At 45.8% G+C, this 14,655-nt stretch overlaps 2 protein-coding genes across 2 annotated transcripts in view; one reads left to right on the top strand and one right to left on the bottom strand.

Annotated features, from left to right (window-relative positions):
- The window catches only part of IDS (iduronate 2-sulfatase), a 308,093-nt gene that overhangs the window by 6,679 nt on the left and 286,759 nt on the right, over positions 1-14,655 (top strand). The window lies entirely within an intron of this gene.
- Positions 12,367-14,096, bottom strand: LOC126945299 (melanoma-associated antigen 9). Its single transcript, XM_050775207.1, has 2 exons — positions 14,031-14,096; positions 12,367-13,955 (listed from the first exon to the last, which is right to left on the bottom strand). The coding sequence occupies exon 2, from the start codon at positions 13,888-13,890 to the stop codon at positions 12,946-12,948; it is 945 nt and encodes a 314-aa protein (XP_050631164.1). The 5' UTR covers positions 13,891-13,955; positions 14,031-14,096; the 3' UTR covers positions 12,367-12,945.

The following is a 14,655-nucleotide window of genomic DNA, read 5'->3' as shown; positions in this document are numbered from 1 at the left end:
ATTAAAGAGCTCTACATTTATGATCTGTGCACTCGTTAAGCAGAGGGAGAGAGGATTAAGAGACACGAACAAAAGCAGTGCATAAACCTAGTGGGTTTGGATCAGAATCCCAAAAGACCCGACTCCGTAGGCCATAATGCCAAATGCTGAAAGCCCATAATGTCAATCTCTGACATCTAATTTCGAAATGATCAATACCCCTAAGCAGAAAATAGGGAGGGTTAGTAAGGAATGCTCATTTCGTGTATCATAGAATTTCTAAAAGAGCAGCGCCAAATAGAAAATGAATGTGAGATATCCTTCAAGGACACACATGTCCTAAAAGAAAAAACAGCAGGTACATGTGACGCAAAACTTCAACATATAGTTAACGACTGTGAAATTCAGCCAGCTCTTAAGGACTATCTCCATCCAATTGCCTATATCTTCACCTGTAGTGCCTCTTTTCTCAGAATTTTCTAGTTTCTTTTTCCTGTTTGTGTATTTTCACGGTGTTGAAGTGTCAGCATTATTTTTAACCACTCACTATGCTATTCCTTTCTTTGCATTATTTCCAATACTGGAGGTATAAATTGTGTGGAGACTTTGAGAGAGTTCTAATTTGTTTTATGCATTTTTCAGATTTGACTCCACAAACGTACATTATCCCATTGTTAACTCTGTGTGCAAGCACTGTGCACGCATGTATAAACATTGACACTTGCTCAGTAAATGAAGAGATGTCCTTTTTTAAATCTTCATTCGTGAAAGAAAAAATTTCTCATGATCGTGGCTCCTTGGGTGAAACTATATGCAGTGTGATCTGTCAAGGTTTTTCATAGATGTCTTAGGATGACTTAGCTTCTGGTCACAGTATTTCATATGACTGCAGTTATGAAGAAGGCTGCACACAATTACTAACCTTAGTAATATTTGTTCATATATTTTCCTTTTTGACCTACTGGAGTTGGTCCACAGGAGATCATTGGGCCACCCAGTCAGCAGGGAGAGATGGGGAGGAGTCAGGGCAGATTTATGGGGGTGCAGGCCCCACGCCGGGACAGGAGTGCAGCCTCTGGAGGGCGGAAGGGACCTGCATCATCCATGTACAAGTGGAAGCTTCTCCATCCTCGCTCACTCTGTTCTAAACCCAACGTCTCCAGCAGAGCCCTCATCTGAATTTCAGAAAGGGTGGTGTCCTAATGGGGTTGGGGAGAGGCCAGGTGGGCCAGGTCCAGTGACAGTCTCTCACTGGCTTCCTTGCAGGCCTCAGCCATGTGGCATGGGGCATCGGGCATTGGGTAACTGTTGATGAGAGCAGCCCTCCCCTGGTCATGGGGAACACAGCGAGGCCAGGGCGAGGGCAGGGCTCTGTGAAATGTGACTGCTGCTGGTTATAAGCTGAGTCAATCATGCGCCTTCTGTGTGCCTCGATTCTTCATTTGTAAAATGGACATGTAATAGTACAAAGTAAGAGCATTGTTGTGAGTTTATACCTGAGGTCACCCGCATGTAAAATGCCTGGCCCAAATGATGTGGTGAATAGGAAGTAGCTTTGTTTACTGTGTGTCTAAGTTTTAACTTCCCCCCGTATTTTAACATTTCTAAACCTATATATGTCTTATGATCCACGTGCACATTGGTTAATGCATTTATTTTCTTTTTCTCTCTGAAAATCTGCCATCACGGGTAAATCATCTCACATCTCAGACCTGTGCAGGCATGGTGGAACTTGTTCTAGTCCTGCCTGGGACGACAGCCAGGGCTATTGAACCAGACCCAGGATCAATACATGTGTCTGTGGGAGTCGGCCCTGGGGGAGTCTTCCAAGACATTCTCCAGGCTCACCCTGCCTGTATCCATCCCCACAACTCAGAGCTCTGAGAGGAGAGTCCTCCGCCTGGACACTGTGGATGCCCCCACTTTGCTTGTCCTCAACCTTTCAGGTGCATGTTTCTAAGGAGGGCTGAAGCCACATTGCAAATTCTTCTGCCACAGCTTAGACATGCAGGGCAGCCCTCTACATGGCTATTTGAAACACAGTCTTGCCCACACAGTTGTTTTCACGGTTTGAAACAGCCTGCAGTTACCTATTTAGTAGCTGCAAATCTCTCTTGAACCTATGATCGTTCCCATTTTCTTTTCTGTATTACCTTCCAGAAAGCAGCCAGAAGAGGAATTATGTCCCCAGGACATGAGTATATGCTGAATCATGGCTCAGAACTTGTTGATTGCATGGACATCAACTCCTCAGATGTCTCAGGCCTTCCTTTCTTCTTTGTCAGCCACTGCACTCCTCTTTTTCACACACTCAGGCATCTGCCACACCAGGTGCCCTTCACCCTGCTTGGTTCAGGGTTTACTGGGTGCCAGGCAGCTGCTGTGCTAAGTGCTCTGCTGGTCTGTGTCATTTTCTGTGTGCAAGCCTCCCTTGGGTGGTTGGTAGGAATGAGCCCATCTCTGTAATGAGCTAACCTTTGCAATGGTGGGATTGAGCCATGACCCTGGTTCCACAGTGAGGAAGCAGAGGACCAGAAATAGGCCCACAAGGTCAGACCCTCGGACCTGCAACCTCACTCATTTAGAATGGGTATTCTAATGATCTGTGCAGAGGAGTTTGCCTTTCTACACAGAAAAGTGCTGAAGAAAGCAGAAACAGCAAGCAAAGAGCAGATTGCTCATTTCCAAGTTCCTTTCCATTTAGGGCTCAAGCAGAGCGCATCTCTTGATTATGCTGAGTCATATTGATTGGCATCTTCTGAAATTTTTTAACTGGCCCCCGTGAAAGTTCAGTTTCATTTCATGACACTTAGCATGAGTGACCCCATTCTGGTTTTATGATCTTCCGGGGCCTAGTTCAGGAAGCTAGCCTGGCACAATGGCCTCCCATTAATTTTGTTTCACAGTCTCCTTTCCTTTGGGTCATGACCAAATCGTAGGACATGAATGCTACAGTTAGTCACCATCAGTTTTGGGTTTATGGAGTTAACATGCCATTCATATGTTACAGTGTCCTTGTTACCATGTGTTTCTTGGAGCTTTCATCATTCCAGCTGCAGACAGACCATATGGCATTCAGCAGATGGCTGCATGGAGATTAATAAGCCTTTTTGAGAGGATGCAGTGAACCAGGGGGACTACTCTTATGACTGTCAGGAGGATAATACCCATAGTTTGGAGTATGCCCTTGTAATGGGAATGGCAGAGCGGAGGTTGCTGCCTAGGAAGTTGAAGTAGAGCAGTACACTCAACTGGCTCAAGCCTGTGGGCAGAGTTAAAAATTTAGAGGCATCTCTCCCCGCTTTTCCTTCAAAATCCTTTTCTTTGAAAGGACCATTCAGACTTTTGACTGTGAACCTACCTGACCCATTCCCTATTCCTGTATATTTATATGTTCTCTCTCTCTCTCTCTCCTCTCTCTCTCTCTCTACCTGCCTGATTATTTGGCTCTTCGTTCCTGCCTCACATGATCAGGGAATGGAGAACTGTCCTCCCAACTCTTTGAACTCTCTCTTCCCGGGATCAGTAAGTAACAAGTCTTTGAATTTATTTTGTGTTGTGGAGGTGATTTGAAGTTGTGCCTTTCACCTGAACATCCAATGGCAACCAAGGTCAGACTTTATCTGGGATGCTGGGGGATGGAGAGAATTTCAAACTCCAAGCGCCGGAATGGTGGTCACAGGCAGGCATAAGCTGGACACAGATCAGACAAGAAGCACAAGGACATCTGCCAGAGTAAACAAGTTTCCCATATGAGGGGCCACGTGATCACTGGTCGGTTGGACAACTGGATATTAGGCTGTCTGCCAGGCACAAGAATTACCCTATGGAAAGCATGCTGGAAAAACTTGCCATCAGCTCCCCTCCATTTCCAGTTAGGTCAGCCTTTCCAGATACTCTGGTACTAGAATCTCAGGTTGGCTGGGGGCTCTGAAAACAGCCCCTTAGGCAGGCTTCCCATGAGCTAAACCAACTGAAATTGAACAGACCAAAGAATGAGCCAGATGAGGAATCTACCCATTCTAACTAACCAGCCTGTTTGTCTTATTCATCCACATACAACAGAAAGTGTCAGCAGCTGCACAGAGTCCTCCCTGTTGCTGCATGGATGCTGTCTTGAGGCTGGCGGTGACATGGTATTTAACTTGTTTCATGACCAGCTGATCCTAATACAGATATCTTATTTTTAGGTGGTGAGTGCTCCAATCGCTCCTGAGTGCCCAAACTGGAGCCACCAGTCAGTCCTGGCTATGACTCTGAGCTTCTCTTGACTAACGGAACCAGTGAATCTCTCCTACCGAAGCATACAAGCAAAAGAAACTGGAGAACCCAGATCCCTGCAAATTTCCCAAAACCAGAGTCACACACTGCCTGTGATCATCTGCTCCCTCCATCAGTTACCTTTAAAACTACACGTCTTGTCAGTGACTTGTCAGCCCCCACAAACCCCCAGGTCATGTTCTCTCTCACAGGACAAATGAATCCTGGAATCAAGAGCCAAAAGGATCAGGGGAATCAATGCAAAAATGTGACCCGAGAGGAACTGACAACCCCTGTGCCTCTGTGAGGGTAAGAGGGGCCTCCGAAGCTGTCAGCGGCATCTCCCCTGCATTTGTCAAGGGGTCTCCAGGGACATCAGCTGTGTCTTTTGGGTCCCCCAAAACCACCAGAATCTGCCAAGAAAATAATAACAGCAAATATGATTTAAAGATCAAACTGGCTTTTATTGGCGATGCTAGAATTGAGCAACACTACATTCTGTAAAATAAAATGAGTGTTACAATGAACCAAGCAGACGAGGTTGGCTTTGTAGGCAGAACAGTGCTAAAGAAAGCAGAAACCAAAAAAAAAAAAAAAAAAAAAAAAAAAAAAAAAAAAAGAAAGAAAGAAAGAAAAAAAGAAAAGGAAAGAAAAAGAAAACGGATTCAGCATTTCAAAGTTCCTTTCCTTCTAAGATTAGAGCAGAAGGGTCTTCCTTATTTCGCTGGCTCAGGTTAATTGGAAGATTCTAAGTTTTGTTTTGTTTTTTCTTTTCTTTTCTTTTCTTTTTAATTGGCCCATTGGAAAGTTCAGGATGATTATGTGGCACTCAGCACAAGTGACCCCATTCTGGTCGGGTGTGATCAGCTGGGGCTTAGGGCAGGAGGCTAGTCCACAGCAGTGGCCTCCCCTGAATGGTGTTTCACACAGGCCCGTCAGTTAATCAGCCTTTCTAAAGGAGACAGTGCTGGCTTTGCTTAACACTGAGCTTTCCTCCCTTGCTCTAGACAGGGATACTTGGATGCTTGTGATTTCCACTGGTTTTCTTTTCTACAGAATCTTAAAAGCCTTTTGTAGGAAACTTTGTCTGTGAGGAATTATAGTATTAACATTATTCGCAATCCATCTATATCTAGTGCTTGGATTTGCTTTCACGCTTTTTCTCTCTAACTCTGCGTGTGTGTTTGTGTTAAGTTTTTCAAGTATGGGTAACAGAAAGCGTTTCTGAAGGTGATAATTCTTGCCTCCTGGGATCCCTGGAGGAAGGAAGTCCACATGGAAAAAGAGAGACGGTCTCCAGGTGGAGATACATCTTCAGAGACTTTAAAAACAGCTTTCAGCTTGTGTTCTATAAATGAACCAAAGATGACGTGTGTGTGTAGCCCCTAGGCTGGAGGAAGGCCTTGCTTATTGTTTAGATGTGGGATGTGGCTGGCAAAGGGCCTTGCAGCAGCATCTCAGCTGTCGTGCAGCATTGCTCATGTTTCTCTATGTTTTCCTTCACAAGACTGAGACCTGTTGGCTCAGAAGCCCATCAGCACAAAACTGAATTTTTCACACATTTGATTGTTTGAAACGTGGCACTGCCAAGCAGATCGTTAGGCATTCAGAGCCTTGCTGGCTTCCATACCCTGCTAGTCCTCACCTAACATCTGCTAACCATAGGTAAGATAGAATCTTATGGTTACGAGACTCCCAAGCCACTTTGCCCAGCTGCTGAGCAATATCACCTATACCCATAAGGTCCTTCTCCAATTCCCATCTGCACCATCAGTTCTCCTGCCTTCCTCCTGTTCTGATGGTGACCCTGGAAACACAGACTCTGGACAGTCTGTCCCCTCCCTGCATTCCCTGTCCAAGCACCACCCAATAAAGCTGCTTGTGTGGTATTGCCTCTGGTGATCCTATCATTTTCCTTGATCAACCCCCAGTCCCAAACAGTGTGAAATGAGCTCTTCTGAACTGGGACGTCAGCCACGTATAAGCCGATGACTGTTGGAGCTAAGGTGCATGATTTGAGGTGCACGTTTGGACTGTAAGACTGGCAAGGCCTAAAGGCCATAGGAAAGCATACCATGCAGGTGTCTCCCTGCCTCACTGTTGTCTGGCCTTGCAGCATGCTGGCTATCCTGCTGCTACAGAATCCCTTCCCCCCACTACCGACTGTTTTGGAATTGCAAATTCACAAATCTCAATAGGCTGGCCTTGACTCTAAGCTAAAACCAAAGGATCTGCTCTGGGCGGTTTCAGACTCACCACAGGCTGTGCCAAGCAGAAAGCAGGCATAGCTCAACGCAACAAAGGCATCTTTGACTCTGGAACCCTGGTAGGCTTTAAACACCTGTTAGTGAGGTTCAAAACTGTCACCACACAACACAGATGCAGCCCTGGACCTCGCACATCTCTTGCAGATGCCCATGATGAAGGGCCTGTTCTCCGGTGGGGCCAACTGGAGTGAAGCTGCTCATGGGCACTGTATTTCTGATGCAGACAGGTTGCACTTCTAACTGGTGAGATGTCTGCTGAAAGCTGCATGTTGTGGGATGGCACCCCCCACCCACTGTGATTTCTCCACCCACTCGTGACAGATCAGTCTGAGATCTTCTCTCTAGCATGTCCACTGCCAGTCACTTGTGTCCCAGGACCCACGTCAGTTGCAATTTTAGGTAGTGGACAGACAGCCTAACTCTGCTTCCTCTCCTTCCTCCTGGTCCACACGCCAGGCAGTAGGATTATCAAATGCAGCTGAGCCCAGGAAGTGATGGATTTTTTTTTCTTTTTATCGTTGTTGTTCTACACTGTTTACTGCATAAATGAGCGGGATGAAAAGGGTTATGCAAACTCATTTTGGAATCTTCTGGAAACACAGGACTTTTTCCTGGCTGCTTCCTAAACATGACGGGTCTTTCTATTCACATCTTGTTTTATGACAGTGTTCTTCTGTGAAAATGTTTTTGTCCCCATGCCACATAGCCCTGCCAGGTGAGAAGGCCTCGGGCAGGGTAGGGGATGATTGAAGCAATGTAAAGCTTTTATTATTGAGTGGGCCATGCTGACTTAGTAAGGATGGAGGAAAAACACAACATCTGGGGAGGTGTGAGGAGGGCATTGTGATCTTGGTGTTGCAGAACTGTTCCCGGAAGCTTTCTTCTCTTGCTGAAGGAAAACTCGCCATGCTGCCTTTGCAAGCAGCTGCAATTTCTGTGACTCCAAACTCACGGCTGCACCCATGACAACATCTGACCTTGCTGACTAAGGGACAGAGGGGGAGGCCCCGGCTCCTCTATGTTGCCCGCGGAGTACCTCCAGATGCCCTCCCTACCAGTCATGGAAAAGCCAAATTGTCTGCAAGTGAAACCAGGGGCTGAACTGGATTATGTGTCCTGTGTACTGGATACCCTTGTAGCTGTCAGGGGGTGCCATGGTGGGATGTCACAGTGAGGCCTCGATATTCTGTGCTTCCTGACTGAGTTCGGCCATCTTGGGGTGCCCAAATTATGGTACAGTGTGTGTTTGCAGGGGGACCACATGTGCCCTTGGGGTTGTAAGTCCCATGTGTGCCCTGCCTTTGTGACACGGCCTCAGCCCTGGATGACTTTCAGGTCAGGTCACAATAGTCCAGAGCTGTGTCCTGTCTGAACTCATGCCCCAATTGATTGAATTGGTCAAGCATAAAGAAAACATTAATACTGAAATTTAAGAGGGGGAGCCACGTGGCTGTCTAAGATGCACCTCTGTGGTTAATGGGGTTTGTGTTAACTGGTTCAGTCCAGGACCCCTAATGGCATAAGTGACATCAATATGCAGCTCAGTTTCTCCCTGCTGTGTCAGGTCCTACTGATAATTTCCTGTAAAGACGCCTTGTCCAGAAGGGTGCATGGTTTAGAAAAGGAGCACTGGGCAAAGAAACCAGAAGTTGTAGTAAGGTCAGTATAGTGGAGAAATGCCTGTGCTATTTTTCCCTCTTGTATCTCCAAGCATGGACTCAAAGGCAGCCTAAATTTGAGAATTACACAAGGATAGGAAAAGCTGTATATATGAAGGTCTCTCTGTATGGTTCAAGAGCTAGGAAGGCAGGCCCGTAGAGGACACGGATAATGAGGGAAAAAAACCTTTTGATCCTGCTGGACCTGCCTCCACACCAGCCCCAGTCCTGAATCTATAACCTGCGGTGGCAGCATCAACCACAGCTGGGCAGGCATCTAAAACCCTCAAATAGGTGATTCCTGCTCTCTGACAAGAAATTTCAACCAAAAAGTATGGGGAGAGTTGGGGGGTAAGAAATGAAAAGCACTTGTGCAGGTCATGGCACAGTGGCAGAGGCCAATGAAAAGACAGGCCTACTCATAGGTGTGTAGAACGCTTCCTCTCCCCCATACCTTTCCACGATGTCAGTAGGCTCCTGTGTAATAGCAGGGGAACAGTACTGAAACAAGCGCACATCGCAAACTTCATTTAAGAAGAGTCCCATGCCAGGCACAATGGCTCCCACCTGTAATCACAGCATTTTTGGTTGACAAGGCGGGAGGGTAACTTGAGGCCAGGAGTTTGAGACCAGCCGAGGCAACACAGAGTGACACTGTGTCTAAAAGAAACAAACAAAATAGAAGAAGAAAAAGTCTCTAGGGAAATCCAAGACAGGAGGTAAGAACAAAACAAGGACACCTGAGTAAAGTTTAACCTCTGACACATATAGCTCCAGCAAACAGTAAACAGTCTACAGCATAGTCAGATAAAAATAAACTCTCATCTGAAAGGCCCTTTCTCTTCCATTCCATTTACCCAGGACATTACTACTGGCTTTCATCAAAAAATGTTACAAGGCATAGTGAAGGGGGAAAAAAAATCACAGTTTGAAGAGTAAATATCAGGTACAGACGCAGGTATGGCAGAGATGTTGGAATTGCCGGATTGAGAATTCATACCACTATGATGAATAGGCTAAGGGCTCTAACGGAAAAAGTGAACAACATGCAAGAACAGGTGGGTAATATAAGTAGGGAGATGGAAACTCTTTAAGAAGAATCACAAGAAAACACTAAAAATCTAAAACACTGTAAATAGGCAATAAAAGAAAACAGACAAATTAGATTTCATGAAAATTAAGAACTTTTGTGCATCAAAAAGCACTATGAACAGAGTCAAAATGCAAGTCAAAGACTGTGAGAAAATATCTGTAAATCATATATCTGATAAGGGATATATACCCAGGATGTATAGAGAACTCCTGAAACACGACAAAACAACAACAACAACAACAAAATCAAAAATGGGTAAAATATTTGAATAGACATTTCTCCTAAAAATATATGCAAGTGACTGATGGGCACCAGAAAAGATACCCAACACCACTAATCATTAGGGAAATAGGAATCAAAGGCACAATGAGCCACCTCCTCCCACTCACTAGGATGGCTACTGTTAAATAAAGCAACAAGGAACCAGGAAATAACAAGTTGGCAAGGATGTGGTGTTATTGGAATCTCTGTGTTGGTTGGAATGTAAAATGTTACAAAATTGCTGTGGGTAGCAGTATGTGATTCCTCACAAAATTCCAAATAGAGTTACCGTATTATCTAGCGATTCCCCTTATAAGTGTATACCCGGAATAATTAAAAGCAGAGTCTCAAACAGATGGTTGTAGATCCATATACATGTAGCAGCAATGTTCACCATAGCTAAACTGTGAAAGCAGCCTAAGTGTCCCTTGACACATAATTGGATTCGGAAAATGCAATATACATGCAATGGAAAATTATTCAGCATTCAAAAGGAAGGAAATTCTGGCATAAGGTACAGCGTGACTGAACCTGAGGACATTATGCTAAGTGAAATAAGTCAGGCATGAAAAGACAATACCATAGGATATCATTTACACACGGTACATAGAGTGGTCAAATTCATAGAGACAGGAAATAGAAAGCTAGCTATCAGATGAGAGGGAGGAAAAATGGGGAGTTATTTTTAACGGGTATAGTGTTTCATTTTTGTCAGAGGAAAAGAGTTCTTCAGATGAGACATGGCGATGGTTGAATAAGGGTATGAATGTATTAAGACCCCTGAACTGTGCACTTCCCATGGTTAGGAAGGTTTATGTGATATGTGTTGTATCATGATAAAAATAATTTATTAGGAAAAATAAAACAACCCCCACTGTAACAGAAATGAAGGATATATTTGATTAATTCACGAACAGGCAGGACATGGCTGAGGTAACAAGCACCAAGCCTGAAGAAATGTCAATCGAAAATCCAAACCTGAAATGCAAAGAGAGAAAAAAGGAAGGAAAAAACAGAACAGAATGTTCAAGAAGTGTGAGACAGTTACAAAAGGCACCACTGTGCATAACTGAAATACCATGCTCAGAAGGTGAGAAAGAAACAAAGGAAATATTTGAAGTGGTAATGGCTGAGAATTCCCCCAATTAATGACAGACATGAAACTGCAGATTCAGGAAGCTCATGGAACAGGAAACAGGATAAATACTAAGAAGTATACATCTATGTATATCATATTCAAACTGCAGAAAATCAAAGAGAAAAAAGTCCTGAGAGAAGCTGGAGGAAAAACAAGTGTGAAAGAAATCCATATTACGTTTCTCTGTTTATCCTCCCAACACTTGGCCGCCTAGCCTGACTCCTGAAAGGGAAATGCACAGCAATGTGAGGACACCAAAGACTTACCTTCTAGCTAGAGGATCAGAGGAAGTCCCCAGGGACCCAGTGAACTTGGGAAAAAACCACTGAGAATAGCAAGTGTAAGCAAGAGAACACATTAAATTGAGCAGAAATTCCTGGGCCCAACCTAAGGTGCTCATGCAGAAATCTTCATAGTTACTAAGGACTGGAGAAATGAACTAGTGGTAGATCATCACCCAGTTCTCAGCCATTATTCAGGATGACTCAGAAATACTATGGATGCAAATATCACAGCACCACCAACATCCGAATATGTCTTTTTTCAAGCACACCTGGAAGACTCGCCAGGCAGATTGTCTCTTGGGTCATAAAATAAACTTTTTTTTTTTTTCTTAAGACAGAGTCTGGCTCTGTTGCCCAGGCTGGAGTACAGTAGTGAGATCTCATCTTACTACAGCCTCTGCCTCCTGGGTTCAAGGGATTTTCCTGCCTCAGCCACCCGAGTATGTAATACCATTTGACCCTAGACTCTAGAACTCTGGGATTTAGTAAATGTTGTTGTTCTCCAAGACTTACCAGAGAATATACAGCTCAACAGGACATGGGATAATCAGCCCAAACAGGAAGTTTTGTCAATGAAATTAAGTATTTCCTCTTTGCGAATGTACTTCAAAATTTGGGTGTTCTGGAGTCTTGCGCAGCTGAATGCAGCTCAGAGCTCCTAGAATCTGAATCCAGAATCAACTCCTTTCCTCTCTGCCACCTGCTTTTTGATCCAAGACACTGTTTTCACTTATTTTGTTAACACTCAAAATCTAACCTTTGCTTACAATTGGTCAAATCCCACCTGAGATAACTTGATTAGAATGCCTTTTAAATACAATCAACTCTGGCTCTCCCAGACAGGCAGAAAAGCACCTGGCCAGTGACTTCTGGGCTTCCCTTCCCGGGAGATTCACCCTCATCTTGCGGGAAACCCTTGCAGATGATAGGTATCCATCACCTAGCCCCTGCACTGTGTTCAACCGCACCGAGACGAGAGCGCTGGACAATTTCCTTCTATTCCTGTCCCAGGTGGAGACTCTTCTCTGTTCATCCACTATCCAAAAGGAACTGCTGAGCAGTTCTCCATTCCAGGCCTTTCTCTCATCCTCTGAGAATCTAGCTCTGGCACCATCCAGCTTCAATAGAATTACCTCCCCCAGAAGGAATTGCAGTTTCCCAAAGCCCGAAAGACCCTGGCTCAGGGCATATACACTCGACTGCTGTCACCTAGAGCCCCAAACCCTCACCCATGTTTTATTTTCCTCTAGTTCTTAGAGGACATGGCACCATCTTAATTTTAGGATTGTGGCTCCTAGACTTCACCACCCTATGGGGAAGGGGTGGGTCTGGCTTACCTAGCCTCTCTACTACTAACCCAGGGTTTTCCGAACAACAGATGCTCAGTCCATGTTTGAAGAAAAAATGAGCCAGTGAATAGGAAAGATTATTCTTTCAATTTTTATTTCTCTTACATTCTCAAAGAAGCCAAGCAAATCCAGGTATACATGTATGTATTTTAATTTTACAGGGGAGAGAAAGAGGTATAAGGCAAGAATTAACTACATTTTCATTTCATTATTTCTTTATGAGCTCTATTTTGCTGCTAAGTTCAAGTTTCTAAAAAAATTATTAATTCCTCTGCTACGTTATCTTGCCCCAATTCACAAAATAACAGGGATTTCCCCATGTGAATCAAAAGCAAGAGTCTTACCCCCAAATAACATAAACAGCAATAAGTGTGACTACTGTCATTCATTAACCTCGATGGTGAAGTTCATTAAACTGACCATTAAAAGAACATTTGAACAATTCCAAAGGGAGCAAAGATAAATCTCCAAATCACCGAATAGATAAGGAACCCAGAGAAAACATACAGTGTGTTCACTTCCACCCACTGCCACTGAGAACGCTGATTGCTCTCTTCAAATACAGAGTGAAGAATGGGCCTCATGTCGCATGGGGCAGGGCAGCTGCTGGATGGGGCCCTGACCCCACAAACATTGGCCCTGGCTGCAGCTGGTGCTCAGACTCCCTCTTGTTCCCCCCCAAAAGCCTCTTCATAAAGGGATGGGTAGCAAATGGGCTCTCTTGCATTGACCATGACCAAATAATTTATGACCTTCTCATAGTTGGTTTCAGCATGGGCCTTTGAACCCCACAGGAACTCATAGTGCGCAGGATCACTGCCGGGCACCTGCCGGTACTCCAGGTAGTTTTCCTGCACCCAATCTTGGGTGAGCAGCTTCCTGGGCTCCCCATAGAAAACGTGCTCCATCCCAACATACACCCCCATCACACTCAACGCTTCCCAGATAACCTCTTCGGGGGCGCAGTTGTCTTTGGTTAAGATCACACCCAGGATAATGATCAGGAGGGCAGCCTTGGGCATACTATGATCATTACCTAGCATGCTATCGCATGAGAGGCCAAGAGCAGTGACAAGGATGTAGGAGGGGCCGGCGGGGTCCACCTCCTTCACCTCAGTGCCAAAGATCAGCTGCATGAACTCGGAGGCTTTGCCGAAGATTACAGGAAAGTAGTGCTTGTAATTTTTGATGACACTCTCCAGCATTTCTGCCTTTGTGACCGGCTTCTTGACTCGATATTTGTGGAGCAGGAAACGAACCAACTCAGCCACCTTCAATTTCAGTGCTTCTTGGAACATGAACTCCAGGTGAGCTAGGTCGACCGAGGTGCTTGGCCCTTCATCTTCTTGACTGCTGGAGCCCTCATCGAACTGGCTCCATAAAGTGTAGTAGACGGAAGTGGAGGAGGAAGAGCCTCCCTGAGGACTCTGGGGAGGACTTGATGACCCAGCAGCAGACACCTCCTCCTCCTCATCAGAGGAGGAGGAAGCCTCCTGCTCCTCGCCTGTGGGATCCTGTGCACCCATCAGGCCCAAGTCCTCTCTTTGGGCTTCAGGGTCTTCATCAGGCTTGCAGTGCGGACTCCTCTGCTCAAGAGACATGATGACTCTGGTCAGGGCAGCAGTCGGGAGTGTGGGCAGGAGCTGGGTGATGGAGACCCACAGGCCTGGGGAGAGAGGGAGTGTGTGAGAAACTTCAGCTGAGAACCAAACCTTGGAGGTTCTAACAAAGGCTGACTTACAGGTCTTCTTCAGTGCTGCTCGGGGGCCTCTTGGGGCTCCTGTCCTCCTGGTCAGCCTGTCCTCTGAGAACCTGAAGGAGGAAGTCAGAGGGCTACTCAGCGTGCAGCTGGCCTGCAGAGATCAAGGCTCTATGAGTGACAGTAGGGTGGATGGGGTCAGGTGCTCTGGGTTCACATGTGTGCTGGGGCAGGTGGGGCCCCTTGGTGCACATTCAGGGCGAACACTTCACCTTCACTGCTGACACTGCCTGGGCCTCTACTGCTCTGTGACCTGAGGACACTGTCTCAGACCAAGGCCTGCCTGCTTCCTGGAACTCCTGGAAGAGGAATCGAGGGGCCCTTAGGCAGCAGACTGCAGGCAGAGCCCCGGTCCCTCAGTGCCGTCAAGAGGGCGGGCTGGACACTCTGAGTTCTACACTTTTGGGGTGGATGGTCCCCTCTGCGCTCATTCAGGGCCTTCACCTTTCTCCTGGCAGGGACTGGACTCCACTCCTCTACGTGCCTGGGAATCTCTCAGATCAAGAGCTCACATCCCTGACATGGAACAGAAGGACATGTCCCAACCAACATCTGGACACACCTGCCCAGGGTTTCCCCGGAAGTACAGTAAGAGATGTCCAAATTC

Source organism: Macaca thibetana, chromosome X (assembly GCF_024542745.1).
Source record: "Macaca thibetana thibetana isolate TM-01 chromosome X, ASM2454274v1, whole genome shotgun sequence".
NCBI lineage: Eukaryota > Metazoa > Chordata > Mammalia > Primates > Cercopithecidae > Macaca > Macaca thibetana.
Note: the sequence above shows the minus strand (reverse complement) of the source record. Positions and strands in the feature narration are given on the sequence as shown.